We start from the raw sequence: 25,259 nt of genomic DNA, 5'->3' as shown, positions 1-25,259 counted from the left end.
TAAGGTATGTCTACACTTACAGAGTTTTTGCGCTGTAAGTTTCACCGGTGATAGGGAACCTGTAAAAGAAAAGCACTGGTTTGTGTACTTGCTTAATTCCTCAGGCATCAGAGAGTGTTTATATTAGCAGAACTTCCATCACCGATGAGAGCAGCGCTGTAGGGCAGCTAACCCACAGTGCAGCTCTCTTAATAGATCTTGTGGGAAGCGGGGGTGAGCAGAAGGCATTCTGGGTCCCTGCTCAGTGCCTCGCGATGCACTGCTTCATGTCCCAGCAGCCCCATTACTTCCTTATTTCTTTCTTTCATGGCATTTTTGTTTTTTTTTAAACCCTGCTGTCTGGCTGCTTTCCCACCACATCTACACACAAAGGGAAAGGGAGTTTCAAACTTCCTGGGGCTTACAGGGGGAGTGGCGGACACCAGTTTACCTGGCATCAGAACATTGGAGGTGCTGGCCAGAGTGGTCACTTTTGGACTTGTGGGATATCCTCCAGAAGCCAAAAGATGTTTACATAGGTAGAACGTGTCTTCACTTTCACAACAGCACAAAAAGAACAGCGGAAAGAACTATGCCTCTCGTGAAGGTGGTTTTCTTTTTGCAGTGAGTATCTGAGTTTCACCACAAAAAGTCATTAACAGGTGTAGACACTCCCACAGTTTTAGTGCAAAAAAGGGACATTTTGCACTTTTAATGGCAAGTGTGGACATAGTCTTTTTCCAGCAGTCATCCTGGGCGGGGATTCAGTGAAGAAGGAACTCCGATTAACTCACTTCCTTGTCTTAAATAGAATTTACATATGGCAGGAATCCCTTGTTTCCCTGTTTGATCCCCACCCACTATTAGTGGAAAAATACTAGTAGTCCAAGATGAAGTCCAGTACCAGGTGACATGAGCACATGGCCCTACAGTGCCAAAGCAGCCAAAAGTTGTTTGCAGCATCCCAGGAAGGTGGGAGATTAGCATCTTCAAAGGCCTATTGTTCCCTTTAATAGCCCATCCAGCCTGACTGCATTTTGTCTGGTGGGCGTTCCCCAGGTGTAAAGACAGTTGTAATAGGTACATAGATAATATTTCCAACTTCAGATACAAAGATGATATATGCATATGAATAGGATAATCATAATCATAACCTTCAGTCCCTCCTCTTGACCCTAGGGTTCCCTAACCCACCAGGTCAAATATAACAATTTTAACGTTTTCAGCTTACTTCAGAATTGCCGGTAAAGTATCAACACTATCAGGAATGTTAGGATGGACACTCCCCACATAATTTGGCAGAATAGCACCCAGATCCATCCCCAGGGGATCTCGTCACCTGAGATGGCATTGCCCATAATTATTGATTTAACCTCCACTATCTGATTCCATGCCACAGAGTACTTAACACAGACCTGGTCCACGGTCTCCCCTTTCTGAGTGTACCTCAGACGGCCTTCCCCAATGTGTCTCTGGGCCTCAGCCATCAACTCCTCAATCTTCGCCTGCAGGGCCAGAAGACCCTCTAGATACTTACTGCTGTAGTGTCATTCCAGATCCCATGTTAGGTTACCCGTCATTGGCCGAGTATGGTGGAGCTGTGTCCCATCAACAGTCAGGGTTGCCCTTCGGGGGACCGTCATGCACACGGATGGATGAGTCAAGGGGTAGGGTTTTTCATTTAACTTGATGGAGTCGTTCTTGGCAGTCATCTGGACCAGCTCCATGTGCACCAGTTTCTCAGTGACGGCCACCTTGAACTTAGACAGATTTGTTAGCATATTATATGGGCATATACATAGAATTTCCTTATCAGAGTGCGTACAACATTCACTAGGGACAACGCTTTCCCAGATGAGCCCCCATGTGAAGGAACAGAAATGGTTGTAGAGTCAGTCCCCACAGAAAGAAATACAGTAAGAAGAAACTGAGAATTCCCAAAAGCTTAGGTTTTGTTCACCTAAGTCTCAGAGTCTTTGATCACCAAGATCTATACAAAACAGGAGTACTTGTGGCACCTTAGAGACTAACAAATTTATTAGAGCATAAGCGGATACAGACTAACACGGCTGCTACTCTGAAGATCTATACAGTCTACTGAGTCTAAAACAACATCTTTCCTTCACTTGCTTGTAGGAATCATCAGTTGGAATCCATGCAGACTCTTCCTCTGCTGAAATCACTGCTAGCCAGTCAGCTAACAGATTAACCAGTCACTCAGTTAAGTGTATAGATTTAAAGAAAACCCTATTACAAGACAATACAAAACTGAGAATAGCAAAATAGAAATGACTCCTTCAGCATTACTACATTTAAAGAAAAGTTGGTGACTAGTTGAGACCATTTAACTAGAACATTTTGGCTACAATCAAAACAACATTCAAAGATAAGAATTTCTGAACTATCCAGTTCATCTGCTCCTGAGACTGAGGTTAGGGGAAAATACATTGTTTTGCCCATGTTAAAAAAATATCTTACAACTATTTTAGTGAGAAGGTCTAGTGCCTCTATGATTTGGAGTAGGGGGTTTAATATTCCACTGCTGTCAGCAAATTATCTATGAAACCCCCTTGGAAAAGTAGCAGGTTCACACAGAGGGTAACCGTCTTCTACTGCTACCAATTCTTGTCTTAGCTTCAGTGGCAGAAGTTTGTAGGGTTGATCAAAAGGGCAAATCTGACAACCTAGGTTGGGGGTCAACGTGGTACAATTTCTATTTGTTCAATTGTTTTTGAAAAAAATAAAATATGACGTGAAGAAAAATAAGGTTTTAAGAAAGTGAGGGTTGCACAGCTGAGACGATGCCCCTGCTCAGGCTTCTGCGGGCACCGCTCACAGAGCACGTCATGCACAGGCACACCGCACACGGGGACGAGTGCGGATTGTACCCGCCCCAGAACTCCCCGCTCACGGCCCCAGAGCCTCACACATGCAGTTCCCCGCCGGCCTGCGGGGGCGCTGTGCGCGGCTCCCATCTTCCCTCGGAGGCGCCGCGTGCCGTCGTTGCGTGACGTGTGTGCGTTTGGCGCGCGCGGCGGACGTACTGTGGAGACTGCTGGCCGGAGCGGTGGCGGGATGGCGGGCGCGGGGCTGGTGGCGCAGGGCCTGAAGGAGGCGCTGGTGGAGACGTTGACCGGCATCCTGTGTCCGGTGCAGGGCGTGCGTGCGGCCGCAGAGGAGCAGGTGAAGGTGCTGGAGGTGACCGAGGGTGAGTCCAGGCCTTTGCCTTGCAGTACAGACCCCCTGCACGGCCGCAGGCGGCTGCCGGCCCAAGGGGAGACTCCGCACGGTGAGGGGCAGCCAGGGCCGGGCCCCCGTCTCCGGGCTGCCTCCGCCCCTATTCACCGACCTGCTTCCCAGGGCCACAGTCAGAGCCCGGAGCGCTGTCCCTCCGGGAGCCCCCCTCTTCGCCCAGGCGGTTCCTATTCGGGGATGTGCCCATCACCTAGGCAGGCGTGACCAGCGGGTGGGGACCCCAACGGAGAGCCCAGGCTCCCTACTCCCTCTTCATGCAGCGCTTCCCCTTGGCCCCGCCTGGAGCCTCCGTCTTTTGTATAAAGTTCTGGCTAGTCTGTGTCATCTGCTGGGAGGGAAAAGGGGTTTCCGATCTTTTTTCCCATATGCAGAGCCTCCTGGCCGTTGAGAAGTGGGGTGCTCTGTTGTTTTTCCCTGAGTTGCTCTGAGGAGTTTGCTCTAAGCTATGTTTCCCCTCCCCCAAATCTCATCTACAAGTGCATATTTTTTTCCTTTATGCAACTCTGTATGGCTTGGGACACACAAAGAACAAAGGGTTAAACTGGCTGGAAGTATTAATTTAAGAGGGAATAGTAAAAGCTAAATGTGTGGAGCTTGACTAAAGAGACATGTTAAGTCTTTAAATATTTAAGTGGTGTAATTAGCATTCTTGGTTTTGCATTGTCTGACAGGGTGTAAACTAGGAGTAATGAAATTAAGAAAAGGAAAGTGTAGCTCTTATGGTTTACTTGTATTTTTCTTACTAGCCTGGATTTTCCAAAAAGGATAGCCCCATCACTTGCGACTTTCATGTAATGTTTAAAAATAAAACAATATATAAAAAGTATCAGAGGGGTAGCTGTGTTAGTCTGTATCCACCCCCCCCCCCAAAAAAAGGAAGTCCCGTGGCAATTTATGCCTGTTCTGTAATTTTTACTCCATGCGTCCGAAGAAGTGGGTTTTTACCCACAAAAGCTTATGTTCAAATAAATCTGTTAGTTTTTAATATAAAAAGTGTTTGTTGTACCAAGGTCTTAGGCTTCAGTACAGAACTAGTAGACGTATTGGAATTAAATATTTGTATAGGTGCAATCAATGTCAAGTATAAACACAACTTTTTCCAAAGCATTACTCTACTGACATACATCGGCTTTTCCATAGTTGATTTTGGAACCAGAGAGTTTGCCTGGAAAATTGCCAATTAACATTGAAGGCTAAGGAGAACATTTGACTTTACTGTCTTTTCTCTTTCATTATCATAAATATCTTGTTGCTATTCCTTGATATTCTCTATATAGCTTAATCTCCTTGAAACCTCATGCACTGGCAGTATGGCAGGTGATGGTGTAGGATTGTAGTTAACCAGATTTATTAATTGTTCCTGTTGTGGATACCTTTGTGGTCAGTCCTACTTCTATTGCTTTCACTGGCAGTCATTGATTTTAGTGGGCACAGGTTAACATAGTATGTGTTTTCTGTGAGCACGTTGTCCTTTATTGACTGTCTGAAGGAATATAAAGGTCCTTCTCTGTAAACTGACAGGTAGAGCACTTCCCTTAGCTCCAGTGGTAGAGGCCAGTGCACCTAATGCTGTAGGAACTCTCTTTTGGCTCTACAGATGTTTGATTATGGAGAACTTGTGTATTTCTTATGGACCTTATGGAATCCATCTTTACACTCCTTATCTAAGTGCTTTCCTCACCATCTCACATTCAAAACTGTGGAACTGGTGGCTATTGCCTCCGGCAGGAGAGTTAGTGAGACTAAAGCACTAATGACTGACATCCTCCCATTTCCCCCCCCCCCATTGTCTTCCACATGGATAAGATGGTACTGAATTCCTCACCAAGGTGGTGTCCTATTTTACTTTAAACAAAACTATCAACCTCCCCATTTTTCTTAACTCACACTCAAACCCAAGTGGAACACATAGCAGATCACAATTTATCAACTAGCAGCATATATGCTCCTTCCTTCAAGCATCAGGGCACTCAATTAGAGCCCAGGCAACCTCCTCAGCATACCTGACAACTATTCCTGTATCAGGGCAACCACTTTGAGCTTAGCCCATACCTTTATCAAGCTTTGTGGCCTAGATTTGGTGTCTAGATCAGATGCTGTATCTAAGACCTGTTCTTAGATCCTTATTTAGCTAGGTATAGTTAGGTAGGATTTCTCAGACCTTTGTATTAATCTGGGAATTACGAACTAGTCATAAGAGGGAATCACACAGCCAAAGACTCAAAGAAGAAAGAATGGTCAATGTGGTTCTTCAAGATATTTTGTCTGTATGGATCCCAATGTGCTCCCTCCATTGCCACTTCCTCAGAGTTCAGATATGCTGGGATTCTGAATTAGACCTGTTGTGCGCTTAAAAATTAGATCAATCTAGCTTTGTTGCTTAGGGCTGTGAAAAATTTCATACTATGTGCAATGTAGTTAGATTGATCTAACCCCCAGCGTAGATGTAGCTAGGGCGACGGAAGAATTATTTATTTGACTTAGCTACAATCTCTTGGAGAGGTGAATTAACTTCATTGATGGAAAAACCCTTTCTGTTGATGTAGGAAGTGTCTGCTCTACAGCGGTACAGCTGCATTGCCATAGCTGTGCTGCTGTAGTGTAGACATACCCTGAATAATGGAATTGAGGCGTTTGGGGCTGCTCTGCCCTACGTACCATTGGGGTTGGAGGGGGATACAAGAATATGCAAGATGCAGATGGGGCCCCAAAAGACATTGCTGGTCAAAAGATTCCAGTCTCATGTGGTGTGCTTGCATGCTTTAACTGTATCCATATGGACAAAACACCTCAAAGAACCACAGTTACTGTAAAGAAAGTAATCATTCTTTTTAAAAAGATTTTTTTAAATTGTTCCTTTTTTGAAATTCTGTGTGTTTCTAGTTCAATTTTCAGACACTTGTCATTAAGAACATCAGTTAGTCCTCTGAAAATGGTATGCTTCTCGTAAGGCTCAAACAACATTATATTGCTCCAAAAAGAGCTGGAATGAGATAAGTGGAACTATTGCAGCTTATTCAGTAGAACTTCACTTATTTTCACCTTGGGCACCTCGAGTATCTTTTGGCAGTGACTTTTGCTCTCCTGTGCTGTGCTTTATTCCAAAACCACCCTGTAGATAGCCAGTGATATCATCTGTTCTGTGCATGCATGCTTAGACAATTACAGAAGGCAGAGGTGAGTAAGTGGTGGGACTTGGGGAGCAATCCTATAGAATGCATGTAAAGGGGTTGGAGTGGTCATGTCTGCATCAGATTTACACTCTTTCTCCCAAAGTATTATTCCTCATTACCCCCTCTTAAACACCCCTCATGGCTCCCCTCCCTTGCAAAGTCCTGCTCCAGCCCAAATGAAGGATTGTCATTTTAGCCAGAGCAAGGTCCCTGTTACCTAGCACTGGGTCTCTATCAGACAAACAAGCTGACAGCTTTGCTTCTAACCTGCCTGAAGCTGCCATTCACCTCCTCCCTGTCTGACTCCATTACTTCAGATGAAAAGCAGGAGGCAAGGTGAGCGGAGAAGGAGGATAATAACAGCTGTAGATGGGCCAGTAGTGGGACTCCTAGTCCTGCTCCTGAGTCAGTTTGCCAGTCTGAAGCTAGTCTAGATCTTGAGGGGGCTTGTGGGGAAAGAGTTTGGTTTCCACTGGCATAGGGGCTGCAGCGTGGGCAGTACAGGGAGATAGCTGAGAGTTAGGGCAGCCATCTTGATCCCTCCCATTCCGGCTCCCCCAAAGTATTACTCTCCCTTCATAGTATTCGCAGAATAATACCTGCCCCCCATAAATGGCTTAGGGGAAGCTGACTCCCCTCCTCTGCAGAACCCAGGTCCAATAGAGATCTCGCTGGACATGAGCCTCTCAGAAGAACAGCAGGTTCTTTGGCACAGGGACAGCTATCACAGTCCTCCCTTTTACCTGCTTTTCATAGCACTGGTGGAAAGAGTCCGGCAGGAGGCAGAGAAGGTAGCAGAACTACCCCACTGCTCCTGATCTGAGTGTGCCACTGCTGTGTTTCCCCATCTGTAAGATGATGGTAATACTTCTCTTTCTCCCCTTGTCTGACTCTTGTCTAGTTAGATTGAAAACTCCTCATGGCAAGGGCTGCCTCACAGTATGTATATACAATACCTAGCACAATGTGGCCCTGATACCAGTTGAAGCCTTTAGATCAGGGCTGGCCAACCTGAGCCTGAGAAGGAGCCAGAATTTACCAATGTACATTGCCAAAGAACCACAGTAATACATCAGCAGCCTTCCTCCTTTCCCCCCTCCCCGCTCCCACTGCCTCCCCCTCACTCTCTGCGCCTCCGGATCAGCTGTTTCATGCCGTGCAGGAGTGAGGGCATGGCAGGCTCAGGGGAGAGGGCTGGAAGGGGTGGAGTGGGGGCAGGGCCTGCGGCAGAGCCAGGGGTTGAGCAGCGAGCACCCCCTGGCACATTGGAAAGTTGGCACCTGTAGCTCCAGCCCCAGAGTTGGTGCCTATACAAGGAGCCGCATATTAATGTCTGAAGAGCCGCATGTGGCTCCGGAGCCACAGGTTGGCCACCCCTGCTTTAGATGATTCTATAGTATGAATAAATAATGGGGAAAGCGTATTTTGTTCTCTAAGTGCCTTTTTCTACTGGAGATGGTCTCTGCTAGAGCAGTATCTCTGTGGAAGTGACCACAGGCTCTGGCGCACATACTACACCTCTTCCAGAAAATAATTTACACCTTGAATTATAAGAGGTAAAAATGTATTCATCATGTTCCTTTTACTTATTCTAATGCAAAACTCTAATGCCAATCTCATTTTTAATAATAAAGGAAATAACCTTGTTTATCAAGATTGGCATGATAGTTTTACATTTTTATGATTTAGAGAACTGTGGTGTCTGCACAGATTTTTATGTTATGTATGTATGGTGGTTTCTGGTGGCATTGGAGTCCCTGAGTTATTGGCCATTGTGATGTATAGGGTGTTCTGATGTGCAAAATATGGTTACTTTTACAGGCGATATCCTTGCTTTTACCTTGGTGGGTTTTGTACGTCAGCAAACTTAAAACTGTGATCAGTTTTTGATTTTTTTGGAACAGGAGGATATATTAGAAGACCCTGTCAGTTCTGCTTTATTTGTGACACTTTATATTGTTTTTAAATTTGAACCTTTATCTTTATATCAAATCACTTGTTGCATGAGCTGACCTGCATAATCGTCTGTAAATGTAGTGTATAACTGATATGCATAAACCTTTCAAGAATTGAATTTTGGATTATATATCCCAGGTTAGAGTATTGTGTTCAAGAGTCTTGTAAATGTTCTTCCAATATCCTCTTTTCCTGAGGTTGTGATGTTCATCTGAACTTTACCGTTTGATGCTTTAGAACTCTAAGATTCCCAAGCTACAACTTGGGGGCTATCTATACCAAGCAAAGCAGGTACAGAGATTGCATGGCATTGTTTTTGTTGCATAACTTGTGCTTCGTAGTTTAGTGTGTTCATGGCCCACAGTTTTCTGACAGAACTGCTTTGGTACATGTGCATACAGAGTAAGCTCTATGTTACTATGGATATATCTACACTAGAAAGGTAAGTCGACCTATGTGAGGTCAATTTACAGCTACTGCAGTATTACTGCGGAGGTGCATGTCCACGCTACCCTCCTTGGGTGGGTGGTGCGCATCCTCACCAGGACGGGGAGGGCGGGGAGCTGCCCATGGCTTCTCACCTCCCCATTCCCAGTTGGGAGCCGTGGGAGGGTGGAGGGAAGCCTCCCAGGGCTTCTCAGCCCCCACCCAGTCCCCACTAGGCAGCCATTTCAGTTTCATGGCTTGGGGCCAGTGGGGTGCAGCTGCCTGGGCTTCTCGCCTCTTAGAGCAGGGTCCATTTTCGCCCCGGCTCCCTGCTGGGAGCGGGGTCCAGCTCTCCAGGGAAGCGGGGGGGGGGGCAGATGGGCTCTAGCTGCCTGGCTTTCTTGTCAGTGTCATGGCTCCTGTATCTACACATACACTATGTCGCCTTAACTACACCAACATAACTTCATCTCCAGGAGAGGCTCGGGATGTATGATGTCGGTGTAGTAGAGCACTTACATTGGCGGGAGAAAGGCTGTAGTGTAGACATAATTAAGTTGATGTAAGCTGCCTTATGGTGTGGTGTGGTGTTGTGTAGTGTAGACCAGCCCTACGAGTATATCCTTGAATTCAAGAAACATTTATCCCATAGTGTCTAGTACTATTACTGGGAACAGGGATTTTAGATAGCTCACAAATTTAAGGAAATGAATTTTGAAATGCAGTAGGACGAACAGCACTTAAACCTCTTTCATGTTTGTGTCTCTCTCTCTTAACACTGGGAGAAGCCATTAATAGTTGGCACCAGTTTACCCAGATCTGAGCTTATGGACTTGTTCTCTGCTGTTCAAATGGCTGCCTGCAAATGGTTCTTTTAATTTAAAGCCATAGTTTCTTGTAATACTTTTTTGTTTAGGGTAGCTAAGTATTTGTTACCCCTGTGGGAGTAGTGCACCCACCTAGTGGGCAGCAAATGTATTATATGCCCCTTACATTTTTTTTCCAAAGAATGTGATGCTTTTTGTGTGGAATTGAGTGTCTTCCACTGAGGACTGCTTGAGCACAGATAGATTATTCAAAACATTTCTAGTGTGCCAAATCTCCTTTTGTGCCAAGGACATGCACGTGGTCCTCTGCTTAGTCTGGGATTGTCTTGCGTTACTGGAGAAGCTGTGTGATATAGCCATGAGTTGAATTTCTGAGCTCATCCAAGTAAATGCCTCCCATGGAGAGGTTATCTTCCCCTTCTCTGGTGGGTTTGCTGGCAAGTCCCACACAGTAGTTGCTCCAGTGGATCCTATGGTAGTTTGTACACCCTGCAGCAGGGTTTCTCAACCTTAGTCTTTCTGAGCCCCCCCCCCCCCGCTATAAAAACTCCACGTCCCACCTGTGCCACAACAACTGTTTTTTCTGCATATAAAAGGCAGGGCCAGCATTAGGGGGTAGCAAACAGGGCAGTTGCCTGGGGCCCCATGCCACAGGAGGCCCTGTGAAGCTAAGTTGCTCAGGCTTCAGCCCTGGGTGGCAGTTTGGAATCCCAGGCTTCAGCCCCCTGTGGTGGGGTGTCAGCTTTTTGCCCTGGGCCACAGCAAGTCTAATGCTGGCCCTGCTTGGTGGACCCCCTGAAACTTGCTTGGGCTCCCCAAGTGGGCCCTGGACCCCTGGTTGAGAGCCACTGCCCTACAGGGAACTAACTTTTAATAAAGTTTCAGCCTGCAAGGGATGATAGCTTAAATATTCTAGTGAGTGTTATGCAGAATATTGGTAATGGGTTTCTTCTTACCCTGCAATTTGAACACTATCACACCCCCAATAGCTCCTCTGGTTTTCAATATATTTTAACTCTTTGTGAGTTTCCACATAGTCCTCGTTTAAATTTCACTTGTTGCTTTAATTCTTTCAGAGTGAGAAGAAAACCTTTATGTAACCAATTTTTTTTCCCCTATATACATTACTTCTAAACCATTTCACAAGCATAAAGTATTTGTTAATGATGTTTAACTTTTTATCTATTGCAATTATTGCAAATCAGCAAAGCATACCTAGTATCACTTAATGGACAGTACTTTTTATGTAACTAAGAACCTAAGCTTCTTGCATCCCTCATCTGCCCACTATTTGTGGGGTGGAGACAGAAAACTAAATTCTCTGCAAGTATATTACCCATGAGAGCTTTTAATTTTGATCCACTTTACTGTTTGCTCAAAGCCAAATCTCTGTTTAATATAAGTAACTTAAGTTCAAATGGTGATATTATAGGGGGGCACCAGCTCCACTTTAGTTAAGGTTGTGAAGCCCTTTCTGTTAAAAGGGTGACTTTAAGTCGTTAGGAGTAATGGTCTCAAGTTACAATGGGGGAGGTTTAGGATGGATATTAGGAAACACTTTTTCACTAGGAGGATGGTGAAGCACTGGAATGGGTTACCTAGGGAGGTGGTGGAATCTCCTTCCTTAGAGATTTTTACGGCCCAGCTTGACAAAGCCCTGGCTGGGCTGATTTAGTTGGGGATTGATCCTGCTTTGAGCAGAGGATTGGACTAGATGACCTCCTGAGATCTCTTTCAACCCTAATATTCTATGATTCTATGAAAGGTAATTGAAGCAGATATTATGAAGTCATTGGGAGGTGAACTATCTCCGTGGCAGCGCTTTAACATGGCTTGTGTGGTCACGGCAGAGCTCTAAAAAGCCCACCTCCATGGGGGCGTAGCTCCCAGCGCTGGTGCACTCTCTACACTGGCACTTCACAGCGCTGAAACTTGCTGCACTCGGGGTATTTTTTCACACCCCTGAGCGAGAAAGTTGCAGCTCTGTAAATTGCCAGTGTAGACAAGCCCTCCAATTCAACAGGTTAATCATTAATATTTGGAGGATTTTCTTGCTATGCTGTATTTGGAGGAGATCATCACCAGACAGACATTGTTGTTTTAGTTAAATAAAACCATTTAAACGTTATGTAGTCTGGATTTTTTTCTTCAACAGCAAACATATAATATTTTAACAGAACGAACATATGAATTTTTGAATTTAGTTAAGCATTCAAGTTTTTTAAAACCAGGTTTCTTCTTATTAAAATTGTGTTTGACTAAAATAGTTAAATATTTAAAAGAAAAAAATTAAATCGACTATATCAGCCAGGTCAACATAAGAAACTTAAAATATTGGCTTCTGCAGTTAACTCAGTCATCTTCACCTTCATTTTTGTGTGTTCATAATCTGGTAAAGAAAAACAAGCTTTCCTGCTTTTTCAGGTCCCAAACAATTTCTAAATTTGGAATGAATTAGTCCAAAGAAAGAAAATATTCTTTCTACACCGTCAAAAGAAGCTACTGCTGTTAAAAGTGAGAGTATCACTTCAACAGTCTCTGAATTCAAGTGCTTAAGTGACTTCCAGCTGGTGTGACTTTCTTTAAAACATCATCAGCAAACATCTATTTCTTGAATGGTTCACCCTTATCTCTGAAGTTTATTACAGTTGGCATTATGGAGGGATGATTGCTGGATGTCCATGTCTTCTTCAGCTTTAAGGTTTGACCCTGGTACCGAGTATTGAGAATATTTGCAAGAAAATGAACTGGAGATAGTGCTTGTCCCATTCATTTTTTCAATACTTGTAATTTAACTCTGTCATTGCATGTTCTCTTTTTAAGATCTCACTCAGTTCCTTCCAAATTTCTACAGCGTCAGCAATAACAGCAATTTCCTTGCATTTTGTTCAAGGCTACAGAAATAGGCTTCAGGGTACTCAGCATGAGTTCAACATTTCTCTTAAGCCCAATGTTGAGAACTTTGGCTGTGACATCTATTTTTTCATGATTTTGTTCAGACCTTCATCAGATTAGGCCCGTTCTTGATAAAGTGCTCAAAACAGTCCACTACTGAGTTCCATCGCATGTCTTGTGGGAGAGTTAGCTTGGTTCCTCCCACTTTTTTCAGAGCAGCTGCTGCAAAGTGATTGTTACGGAAGTATTTTGCAATTTCAGCATTAGCCTTTATTTCTGGAACACTGAAGTCTTTGGCTAGGTAGGAAGTGCATCAAATGAGCGCTGCAACGGTATATTATTAGCTTGGAACTCTCTTCTAAATTTCTTCTAATCTTGGATACATTTGCAGCATTGTCTGTGACCAAGCTGCATACTATACATTTGAATTTTTTTTTCACAGTTTGTTATAGCTTTTACTGCGATTTCTTGTAAGTATTCTGCTATGTGTGCATTTCCTGATGTATCAATTGTTTCTGTAAGGAAGACATTCCCTTCTTCTGTTGTCACACAAGCACATACAACAGGATAATTGTGGACGTTGCTCCAACCATCAAGACTCAGGTTAACAATTTTACCCTGTAGACCTTTTGCACACTGCTCAGTTTCTCTTTCATACACTTTATCTAGCAATTTGCCTGCGACGTCTGCACTATTGGGTGAATTGTATCCTGGTCTTAATGACTGAACCATGTTAATGAAGTGTGGGTTCTCAATCATAGGGAAAGGAGAGTTTGTTGCATAAACAATCTGGGCAATTTTTTCATCAATTACCTCTTTTTGTAATCTGCTGATTCTTATCACAAACTTATCTGAGTGTTTTTCTGGATGATGATTTTTTTTCTTTTTGCTACAGGTGGATACATAGCTCTGTGACATACATGATGTGACTGAAACACTATCTTTGGCGGATAACTCTGAAATTATAGAAAATGATGGTGATCTTGAAGGTGGATAGTCTTCAGAATCCTGTATGTTGAGGATGGATTCACCTAAGCAAAATAAGTCAATGCAGTTATTTAATTATTATTACCGTATTACTCATTGCATTCACTGACACTCAGTACTACTTTAAAGGTGAAATTGTAAAAGGAAGATCTACCTATTTCAGCTATTTATTTTTTATCACAACTGCATCTAAAATGATAGTACCATAGAGTAACAACTATATTTTTTGCTCAGACATGAGAATTCAAGAATAGTATAGAAGGAGGACAGGCAGTCCTTAAGAAAGAAGTATGAATTTAAAAAGTTTACCAACCTGAAGATCCTGCATGTTCAGACATGTTTGTTTCATCATCTTCCACGCAGCTTCCTCCTGAGAAGGAACACTTCTCATGATGTTTCGTTTGGGCAACCAGGCCTTGCATTTCTTTGTTGCACTATTTGCATTTTGCATGCATGCCTGTCTTACTCACAGGTAGAGGAACTTCATTAAAATATTCCCAAACTGGGTCTCTTTTACGGCCTGCTGCCATTATAGGTTTTCCCTTCTAGTGACAGAATGATCTCAAATCAATGAAGGCTACACTCGGAAAGACCTTAAGACTTCTGGAAAATGCTGTTCGAACAGTTTAACTTTTGTTTCTACTGCCTGTCGCTCCCTTCTCACATTTATCTCCAGACTTCTTCTCCTTGTCCAGATCTATTGTCCCCAACAATCTTCTATTCATTAAAGTTCTTGAAACTTTGTACTTTTAGAGAGAGGTAAGGGATTGACTCTTTGTACACAAATTTGCAGAGGGACAATAGGGTTGAGGTCTGTTATTTCTCACCTCTATATATTATTTATTTATTCATTTAAAAACGTTTTTGCTGTTAACAAGCATGTTATCTCTGGAGACACAAATCCACAGTTTGAGAACTGCAAAACTAAGCATCTCTGATGGTATCTTCTAGACTGAGCACTGAGTCCCATTGGGTAGATAGAAAGATTAACCTAAATAACCTATACAGAAGCCTGTGGAACCCCATAAGATTGGGTCCCTAATCCATGAATTATTGGAACTCATATTTAAGAAAAGTTTTGTAAATTACATGAATATATTGTCTCATACTATAGAATTAGAATTTATAATCCCTGTTCCATAATGAAATATCTTTGAGCTATAATGTATCTTAATTAAAATTATCTTCAGATAGGTTTTTTTCCTCAAAAAGCATTTTAACAAAAAAATCTGATTTTTTTATTTAAAAAAAAATCATTGATTTTTATCCATCTGGATTATTCTTTGTCTGGTTTACCTGGCCAAAGACTGGGAGAAGAGCTGATGCCCCCATTCAGCAGACTGGATTCCATCCCCTCTTTGGGTTACTGCAGTCATGAAGGGTGTGGAATCTCAGGCTTCGCACATTTGGCTTCTTTATTTTTACTCTCTTACATGGAGCTATGGCACTGGCTGGGGGTTTGGTATGGGGTTGAAGCTGTTTTGAAGCAAATGGCTAGGGTGCAGAGCAGAGACTAAAGTGAGACCACTGCCGTGCATTTGTCCATCAGGTACTGCAGCAGAAAAATTGTAATAGCAACTTTAAAGCTGCATAGTCCTTGCTAATCACATAGTGACTAGGGAAAAGGAGGCAGTAGCACAGAAATATGTACCCTCTGAGAAGCCTGTTCTGCAATGCATTCCCAGTGAATGTAGAAAGCAGACTGATAAAACTCTATCCATCAAATTTGCATGGAAGGCACTTGTATGCTTTGGTGATGGACAGCAGCATAAAACTGAGAGGTAGATCTGTCTGTGACACTCCAGACCCCATATTCACCATAGTGATATGATTTATGATATGATTATGACATGATTATGATTAAGGCTAAAATTTTGTCATGCTCATTGTTAGTAAAATCATGGTCAGGTCATGGGCAATTAACAAAAAATTCACAGAAGCTGTGATTCCTCCCCAGGCGAGGGAGCTGTGGGGGTAGGGAGGTCACCTGCAGGGGCTGGTGAGCTCCGGGGATTCCCCCGCTGGCAGTGGCTGAGGAGCTGCCTGGGATCCCCCGCTGCCTGCAGAGACTGGGGAACTTTGAGGGATTCCCCCTGCATTGGTGGCAGGTGGGGAACTGTGGGGGACCCCTGCACTGGCGGCAGCTGGGGAGCTCTGGGGGACCCCTGCCACTCCCAGCCGCTGCGGGCTGAAGTCACGAAGATCTGCGGAAGTCACACGACCTCTGTGACCAAATCGTAGCCTTAATTATGATGCATCCTGTACAAGATATGTCATGTGAGGTGTCTATGGAAAAGTTATGGTTTGCCAAATACGATTATTCTATTTGTATGAATGTTATGTATCACTTTTGTATCTGGAGTTGTGAATATTAACTATGTATTTGTATTTCAAATGTGCTTGCACCTGGGTAACACATACAGTCTGACAGCACACTGTGAATGGCCTATTCAGATTGAATGGCCCATCACCAAAACAGTGGGCCCTGGGGAAAGCTTATCTTCACCTGATGAACTGTTCTGGGGATGTTTCAGTCAGCCTATAGATAATGGCTGCCATGACTCATCAACGTATGCAAGGGCATATGACTAGATCACATGATACTGAACTCCATTTTGGTATCTGTATTTTTCCACAAACTGGGCTGGGACAAAGGGGTTCCCACCATTTGAAAGAAGTTATAAAAGGGGGCCAATGGGCCTCACTTTCCCCTCAACTCAATACCTGGAAATACCTCTAGAAGAACAGACTTGGAACTGGGGAAGTGTTGGTCCCAGGTGGGAAAGAAGGAAAACCCTACCTGTGTATGAAACATCTACAAACTGCTTGTACTATCTAACAGGAGTTGAATCAGTGTCTCACCCTATCTTGTGTATAAGACTTAGATTGTGCTTTTGTTTGTTTCTTAGGTAACCATCTTTGATCTGTTTGCTATTATTTATAATCACTTTAAATCTACCTTTCTGTAGTTAATAAATCTGTTTCATATTTTTACCTAAAACACTGTGTTGTTTCAAGTGCAAAGGGAAATTTGCTCAGAAATGGGGGGACTGGTGCATTGTCCTCTCTACATTGAGGGAGAGGCAGATTGGGTAATAAATTCATACTGGTCAGGCTTTTGACCATGGCAGGATGATACAGATCTGGGGTTCTAGGCTGGGGAGTTGGGGGTATTTTGGCTGGAGCCTCTCTATTGTTGGTTCATGCAGTGGCTGGCCAGAGCATTTGTGACAGCTGGATGTGGCCCCTGCCTGTGGATGTTTGTGTGAGGGCAAGCTTGGAAGGCTTTGCCGCTTGTCACAACGCCACAGTGTGAGAGGGAATCCAGATTGGTAAAACAGAGGGCTTATCAGTACCCCAGTTCCAGGTTGCACCCTGGGTGTGTGTGTGTAGGGGGAAGAACCCATCACACTGTCTGTTTATTTATTTTAGAAAACTCATTGCTTTTGCCATGTTCGCATATCTTGAACTTTGCTGCAAACAGTGGCCCTGCATAATTTTATTTTTCTTTCCTGTGTGGAATGGTGGCCTGGAAACAGTGGTAACATCTTTACTTGTATGATAAGCTCCACTCTGGAGAATGTTAAGAATGTATCATAGAATCATAGAATATCCGGGTTGGAAGGGACCTCAAGAGGTCATCTACTCCAACCCCCTGCTCAAAGCAGGACCAATTCCCATCTAAATCATCCCAGCCAGGGCTTTGTCAAGCCGGGCCTTAAAAACCTCCAAGGAAGGAGACTCCACCACCTCCCTAGGTAACGCATTCCAGTGTTTCACCACCCTCCTAGTGAAATAGTTTTTCCTGATATCCAACCTGGACCTCCCCCACTGCAACTTGAGACCATTGCTCCTTGTTCTGTCATCTACCACCACTGAGAACAGCCAAGCTCCATCCTCTTTGGAACCCCCCTTCAGGTAGTTGAAGGCTGCTATCAAATCTCCCCTCATTCTTCTCTTCTGGAGACTAAACAATCCCAGTTCCCTCAGCCTCTCCTCATAAGTCATGTGCTCCAGACCCCTAATCATTTTTGTTGCCCTCCGCTGGACTCTTTCCAATTTTTCCACATCCTTCTTGTAGTGTGGGGCCCAAAACTGGACACAGTATTCCAGACGTGGCCTCACCAATGTCGAATAAAGGGGAACGGTCACGTTCCTCGATCTGCTGGCCATCTCCTTTAGCACCCTTGGATGCAGCGCATCCGGCCCCATGGACTTGTGCACGTCCAGTTTTTCTAAATAGTCCCGAACCACTTCTTTCTCCACAGAGGGCTGGTCACCTTCTCCCCATACTGTACTGCCCAGTGCAGCAATCTGGGAGCTTACCTTGTTCATGAAGACAGAGGCAAAAAAATCATTGAGTACATTAGCTTTTTCCACATCCTCGGTCACTAGGTTGCCTCCCTCATTCAGTAAGGGGCCCACACGTTCCTTGATTTTCTTCTTGTTGCTAACATACCTGAAGAAACCCTTCTTGTTACTCTTAACATCTCTTGCTAACTGCAACTCCAAGTGTGATTTGGCCTTCCTGATTTCACTCCTGCATGCCTGAGCAATATTTTTATACTCCTCCCTGGTCATCTGTCCAATCTTCCACTTCTTGTAAGCTTCTTTTTTGAGTTTAAGATCAGCAAGGATTTCACTGTTTAGCTAAGCTGGTTGCCTGCCATATTTACTATTCTTTCCACACATCGGGATGGTTTGTTCCTGCAACCGCAATAAGGATTCTTTAAAATACAGCCAGCTCTCCTGGACCCCTTTGCCCTTCCTGTTACTCTCCCAGGAGATCCTGCCCATCTGTTCCCTGAGGGAGTCAAAGTCTGCTTTTCTGAAGTCCAGGGTCCATATTCTGCTGCTCTCCTTTCTTCCTTGTGTCAGGATCCTGAACTCGACCATCTCATGGTCACTGCCTCCCAGGTTCCCATCCACTTTTGCTTCCCCTACTAATTCTTCCCTGTTTGTGAGCAGCAGGTCAAGAAAAGCTCTGCCCCTAGTTGGTTCCTCCAACACTTGCACCAGGAAATTGTCCCCTACACTTTCCAAAAACTTCCTGGATTGTCTGTGTACCGCTGTATTGCTCTCCCAGCAGATACGAGGGTGATTAAAGTCTCCCATGAGAACCAGGGCCTGCGATCTAGCAACTTCTGCTAGTTGCCAGAAGAAAGCCTTGTCCACCTCATCCCCCTGGTCTGGTGGTCTATAGCAGACTCCAACCACGACATCACCCTTGTTGCTCACAGTTCTCAACTTTATCCAGAGACTCTCAGGTTTTTCTGCAGTTTCATACCGGAGCTCTGAGCAGTCATACTCCTCTCTTACATACAACGCAACTCCCCCACCTTTTCTGCCCTGGCTGTCCTTCCTGAACAGTTTATATCCATCCATGACAGTACTCCAGTCATGTGAGTTATCCCACCAAGTCTGTGTTATTCCAATCGCATCATAGTTCCCTGACTGTGCCAGGACTTCCAGTTCTCCCTGCTTGTTTCCCAGGCTTCTTGCATTTGTGTATAGGCACTTAAGATAACTCATCGATCGTCCCTCTTTCTCAGCATGAGCCAGGAGTCCTCCCCTCTTGCGCTCTCCTGCTTGTGCTTCCTCCCAGGATCCCATTTCCCCACTTACCTCAGGGCTTTGGTCTCCTTCCCCCGGTGAACCTAGTTTAAAGCCCTCCTCACTAGGTTAGCCAGCCTGCTGGCGAAGATACTCTTCCCTCTCTTCGTTAGGTGGAGCCCGTCTCTGCCTAGCACTCCTCCTTCTTGGAACACCACCCCATGGTCGAAGAATCCAAAGCCTTCTCTTCGACACCACCTGCGTAGCCATTCGTTGACTTCCACGATTCGACGGTCTCTACCCCGGCCTTTTCCTTGCACAGGGAGGATGGACGAGAACACTACTTGCGCCTCAAACTCCTTTATCCTTCTTCCCAGAGCCACGTAGTCTGCAGTGATCCGCTCAAGGTCATTCTTGGCAGTATCATTGGTGCCCACGTGGAGAAGCAGGAAGGGGTAGCGATCCGAGGGCTTGATGAGTCTCGGCAGTCTCTCCATCACATCGTGTATCCTAGCTCCTGGCAAGCAGCAGACCTCTCAGTTTTCCTGGTCGGGGCGGCAGATAGATGACTCAGTCCTCCTGAGGAGGGAGTCCCTGACCACCACCACCCTCCTCCTCCTCCTCCTCTTGGGAGTGGTGGTCATGGAACCCCCATCCCTAGGACAGTGCATCTTTTGCCTTCCAATCGATGGAGTCTCCTTCTGCTCCCTTCCCTCAGATGGGTCATCTAGTCCACTCTCCGCATTAGTACCTGTAGAGAGAACATGGAAACGATTGCTCACCTGTATCTCCATTGCTGGTGCATGGACGCTCCTCTTTCTCCTTCTGGAGGTCACATGCTGCCAAACCTCTTCACGATCCTTCTGTCCCTGCTGTGCCTGCTGTGAATCTTCAGAACATTGTGGCCGTAGAAGCATCTCCTGACGTCTGTCCAGGAAATCTTAATTTTTCCTTATGCAACGCAGAGTCGATACTCGTTTTTCCCGCCCTCGAACCTTCTCTTCCAATATGGAGACCAGCTTGCACTTTGTACAGACAAAGTCGCTTCTGTCCTGTGGAAGAAAGACAAACATGGCACAACCTGTGTAGGTTACAACAGCTGATCGCTCACCTTCCATATCACCGTCCTCTTAAGAACTTCCTCAACTGTTGCAGGAACTACTCAGAGAAACCTGCAGATGAAAGCCTCAGTGCGCTCTCCCCAGGCGAACTCCTGCTGTTAGCCTCTGCTGTTCGCCGCTCAGCTGGTTCGCTGCTGACTGCTCTTATATACCAGTCAGGCCCACTCAATGCCCACCTGGAACAAAGCACTCCCAATTCACACTTTTCAAACAAACAAGCAAGCAATCAAGCACACGGTCAAACTGACCAACTATATTGTGCCATATAGTGAGAATTTGATCTCTTTCCTGTTGTTTTCAGTGGAAGACACTTACGTTGCCAAAGTCTTTCCTTTAGTGTCTTTCAAATGGTTTGTCTTGGTGTTGAAGGGTTTTTTGTACTTGGGAATAATGTTCTTGTCAATCATTTCCCATGGAAGACAATAAATTGAGCTTCAAATTTGTGTTGATAACCAGGGATTGGTGGGTTTGCTAAATATATTGGGGTTTTTTTGAGTGTGTCAGTTTATCCTCCCATTTTTGTTGCTATTTATACAGTTGTATTAGTAGTTTTGGATCTTTGCCTTCCATCCAGCTCATCTGGGACCTGTGATCCTCCATGTGGGCTTCTACATTAACCTTGGTAAGTAGTAGGATTAACTTCTTACATAGGCTTTGCTGTACCAGTTTTGATCTAGTCTGGTATTCTGCCTTCAGAACTGTTCAATATCTGATCCTTCAGAGGAAGGTGAAATAGGTCTTTGATACATCTAACAAGTTTTCCTACTGCTGGGCACAGGTGAATATTGTTTTTTGACCCCTGTATGATGTTTGGTTATGCTTGGAAGCATAGAATTTGATTATATTTCTTAATCTGCATAGGTACAAGTAGTTAGTGGTCACGAAACAATCCTATTTACTTGGAGTCAAGAGCAGAAGTTTCTTTCTGGTTCTCATCTGAGATTTTCTGGATCTCTTCCATTATAGTGTAAACATTGGCCTTCTGCAAAGAAGAGCCCTAGGAGGATCAAGACTCACTCCTGGGCATGTGGTGTTCACTGAGCCTAACTGATGGAGCTTGCACTCAGATAAAGGCCAGTTATGCAGTTTTTTTTCTATTAGCCATGTTTTTGGTTCCACAAATACTCTTGTAAACAGCGTGCAGTTGAGGTGTCTAAGGGTATGCCTCTAGCCTGAATGGCTACATAATTCTGCTAAGAACTCCCACAGCACATGTCAGCTTCCTTTGGCTGGGAAGCCCCACCCCTGCTGAGGATATCTTAAGCACTAAACAAACATCCCATCAAAGTAGTGCAGTATCAGATTCCCTGAAAGAGGCGTAGGCTAGCTATACTTACTTATACCATTCTTCAAATTCTGCTTGTCATTTTTATGTAGTATGTATTTAAAATAAAAAGGCTTGTGGGGAGTGGAATGATGGATATGGGACCTATCTGGTAGGAGATACAAATACTTGTGATTGAATCAACAAGAAATGTGAAGGTCTTTCCGTAACTATTGTGATATACACCTCTACCCCGCTATAACGCGACCCGATGTAACATGGGTTCGCGTATAGCGCGGTAGCAGCGGGGCTCTGGCGGCGCTTTAATGGGTCCGTGGCTTCGGCTGCTATGGGGAGCCCCAGACTCTTTAAATCACCGCTGGAGCCCTGCCACCCCTACCCCGGGGCTGTGGCAGCGGGGCTCCACTGGCGATTTAAAGGGCCTGGGGCTCCCCGCAGCGGCCGGAGCCCGGAGCTCTTTAAATCACTGGGGTGATATTATAACAGGGGTTCAGCTATAACGTGGTAGGGATTTTTGGCTCCCCACGACCGCGTTATAGCGTGATAGAGGTGTATTTAAAATGGCAAGGAGTCTGGTGGCACCTTAAAGACTAACAGATTTATTTGGGCATAAGCTTTCGTGGGTAAAAACCCACTTCTTCAGATGCATCTTTAAGTGCCACCTGACTCCTTTTTTTTGTGGATACAGACTAACACAACTACCCCCTGATATTTAAAATGGCACACTTGTGGACTGTCATGGGTACAAACTGACAAAATTAAAACAAGGATTTGATCTTTATATTTCATGGGAGAATCCGTAGCAATTCCATAATTACAAGGTTGGGTTCACTTTTTCTATGAAGTGGAGTTTCTTTGTGTTGATCAAAAAGTTTTTTTATATTCTCATAATTAGAGCACTCATTGCTAGAATGCAAATGTAAATTTTTTTGAAAAGCTTAAATATTAAGAAGTTAGGATTTCGTTGCCAGACATGGTTTTGGCTTGTTGTATGCCACAAAAGAGAAATTATTATCATCAATGTTCATTAATCTTTCACAGTAAAGTGTGAGGACTTAAAACTCAAAAAATTAAGTAACTTCATTTTAAAAATTCCCAGTTCCTTCTCTTTATATATTCCCAAACAAACTGTTTAAATGGAGTTAAATTGAGATTATGTATGTTTTACCATTACAATATCCATCATAGTAATCTTATTATCGTGCCTCAAAACAAGGATTATAAGGCACAGAAATTCAAAGTTAGGGTTAAACCTAAAAGAAATCCAAATATATGAAAGCCTGAAGATGGGCACCCAAATAACCTTAACTCTGTTCTGTAGTGATGCCATAGGAGAAAACCTTTAAAAATCAGTTTAATTTACTCTGGGGGCACAAATACTAAAATACCTTAAGCATAATCATATGGCGTTTTTTAAAGTGTCTCTGTAGGGCAGAATTGAAGTTGACTTGTTTAACCTAAGGTTAAACTTAAAAAAATACATCCAAACTATGACTTCAGGGATTGGTAAATACTTGTTTCTGGGATAATTACAACATTCTTGGAGTTTTTTTTAACCTTTAAACTGTTCATATATACTCTCAACATTAAAACCAGGTTAGCAGTTTTTTGTCTAGAAATTGCCCTGGTTATTAAAAACTTATTTAAAATGTCATACAAACAGAAGTCCCAAAGATTGCTGCCATGTGATATCTCCAGTGAGTTGAAGATATTAAAAATACTGATTTTCTTTTTTTAAAGTTTTTAGAGACAGATTTATTGTTACTCTGTGTCTGATTTGCATGACTGGAACAGTGCAAAGTAGCTGCAGCAAACTGGTGAATCTGGTTCTTTAAATCAACTGCAAATTGTTATCTGGGATATGGGAATAACTTTTTTTTACATTTTTTTTAAATGCAGGGGTGGGGGAATCCAGGGTATGAAACTCTGGAATTTCTGTTTTAGTTTTAAAAAAAAAAAATAAAAAATAATAATTATAAAATATATCTGAAAGGTCAGAGGCAGACTGAGTAAAAGGGCTGGTGAGAGTGGGAGGCTGCTGGGATGACTAGGAATTACCAGCGTTCAGGGACGGTGGGGAGAGAAAATTCTTGGGGAGCAGGGGGGTTCAGCAGTGACATATTGGTATGGGAGGAGGGCAAGTGGCATGTCTGGCACCTGGAGTAAAAGAGGGTTATGTGCAGCAAATTGAACAGTAACAGACTGCAGATACTAGTGATGATTGAATCTGGTGATACTCTGAAGAAAAAGAGCTGTCAACCATGCTTGCAACTGTTTCTATTGCTTCACGCTGACTTAGACATTGAGGTTTTAAATGATAATCCTGGAATCTTTTTATATAGATTCACCAGTGCCTGTAGGTTTCTATGCCTTTTTAGCCAACTGTTCAAACAGCGGTAAAGATCTCTAGATTAATAACTAATCCAGGTTTCTCCCTTTCTTCTCTGAGAAGCTGTCAGTTTCTTGTCACTCCAAAAATGTGTCACTTCAGGATTGTTTAAACATTCAGCAAAAGGAGCAAGGAGTATTTGTGGCACCTTAGAGACTAACAAACCCACTTCATCGGATGCATGCAGTGGAAAATACAGTAGGAAGATATATATATACACAGAGAACATGAAAAAATGGATGTTACCATACCAACTCTAACGAGACTAATCAATTAAGGTGGGCTTATTAGGAGGAAAAAAACCTTTTGTAGTGATAATCAGGATGGCCAATTTCCAACAGTTTACAAGAAGGTGTGAGTAACAGTAGGGGAAAAATTAGTATGGGGAAATAGTTTTTACTTGTGTAATGACCCGTCCACTCCCAGTCTTTATTCAAGCCTAATTTAATGGTGTCCAGTTTGCAAATTAATTCCAATTCTGCAGTTTCTCATTGGAGTCTGTTTCTGAAGTTTTTTTTTGTTGAAGAATTGTGACTTTTAGGTCTGTAATTAAGTGACCAGGGAGGTTGAAGTGTTCTCCGACTGGTTTTTGAATTTTGTTATTCTTGACGTCTGATTTGTGTCCATTTATTGTTTTGCGTATTCTTTTTTCTCTATGCTTAAGTCATTTACTGGACTGCAGCTCAGATGTGTATTTTTTGAGAAGCATTAAAAAATAACCAAGTCATCACTTGGGTAAAGGGACTAGATGTATTACAATCTTGTGCTACTTTAATGCTGGCATTATTGTGAAGACATGCTTTCTCCAACTCAGCCCAACAGTAGCACTGTCTGGTTTTCCCAAACACAGTTAAGCTAAGGTAGGTTCATTCACAATGTTCTGATAGCTTTATTCTGGGTCTTTCAGGATATCCCACAGTCTTCCTAGATAGGACTTCAGGGAAACAGTTACAGGGTGTGTGTTTGACAAGACTTGAGGTGTTACCAAACACAGGGTGCCCTTTGGTGGTCAGCCTATGGTCCCTCTTTTTCTCTTCTTAAATAATTTTGGCTCAGGAGAGGTCCATTTTAACAGTCTGGCCTGTTTGACAAAGCTGATGTAGGCTAATAAGGTTAGGGTCGGAACATGGCCCACATTTCTGATGAAGACTTGAAGTGATACAATCAGAACACAAGTTATTTCTTTGTTACCGTCTCACCATTCCATGAGAGAGCAAGGTGTCTCTCTTGAATTCTTGCAGTTGTGTGCTGCTGCTTTGGTCATGAAAAATCCCATAATATTCACATGCAAAAACATCTTGTCTGTATCCGTTTGAAAACAAGTTCTTGCTATAAGTCTTGTAGGCTTTTCCACTTCACAGCATGGTCAAGTATCTTGCTTTTGCAAGTTACTTTTTAAAGGCCTCTCTGAGT

General features: G+C 43.6%; 1 protein-coding gene across 1 annotated transcript in view; it reads left to right on the top strand.

Annotated features, from left to right (window-relative positions):
- The first annotated feature begins 2,896 nt into the window (after window positions 1-2,896).
- IPO9 (importin 9) overlaps window positions 2,897-25,259 on the top strand; it is a 182,091-nt gene continuing 159,728 nt past the window's right edge. The window contains 2 exon segments of the mRNA XM_034768831.1: window positions 2,897-3,014; window positions 3,017-3,187. Of these exon segments, the coding sequence (XP_034624722.1) occupies window positions 2,909-3,014; window positions 3,017-3,187 (277 nt within the window). The 5' untranslated portion in view covers window positions 2,897-2,908.

Source organism: Trachemys scripta, chromosome 4, assembly GCF_013100865.1.
Source record: "Trachemys scripta elegans isolate TJP31775 chromosome 4, CAS_Tse_1.0, whole genome shotgun sequence".
Classification (NCBI taxonomy): domain Eukaryota; kingdom Metazoa; phylum Chordata; order Testudines; family Emydidae; genus Trachemys; species Trachemys scripta.
This window is presented reverse-complemented; position numbering and strand designations above follow the sequence as displayed.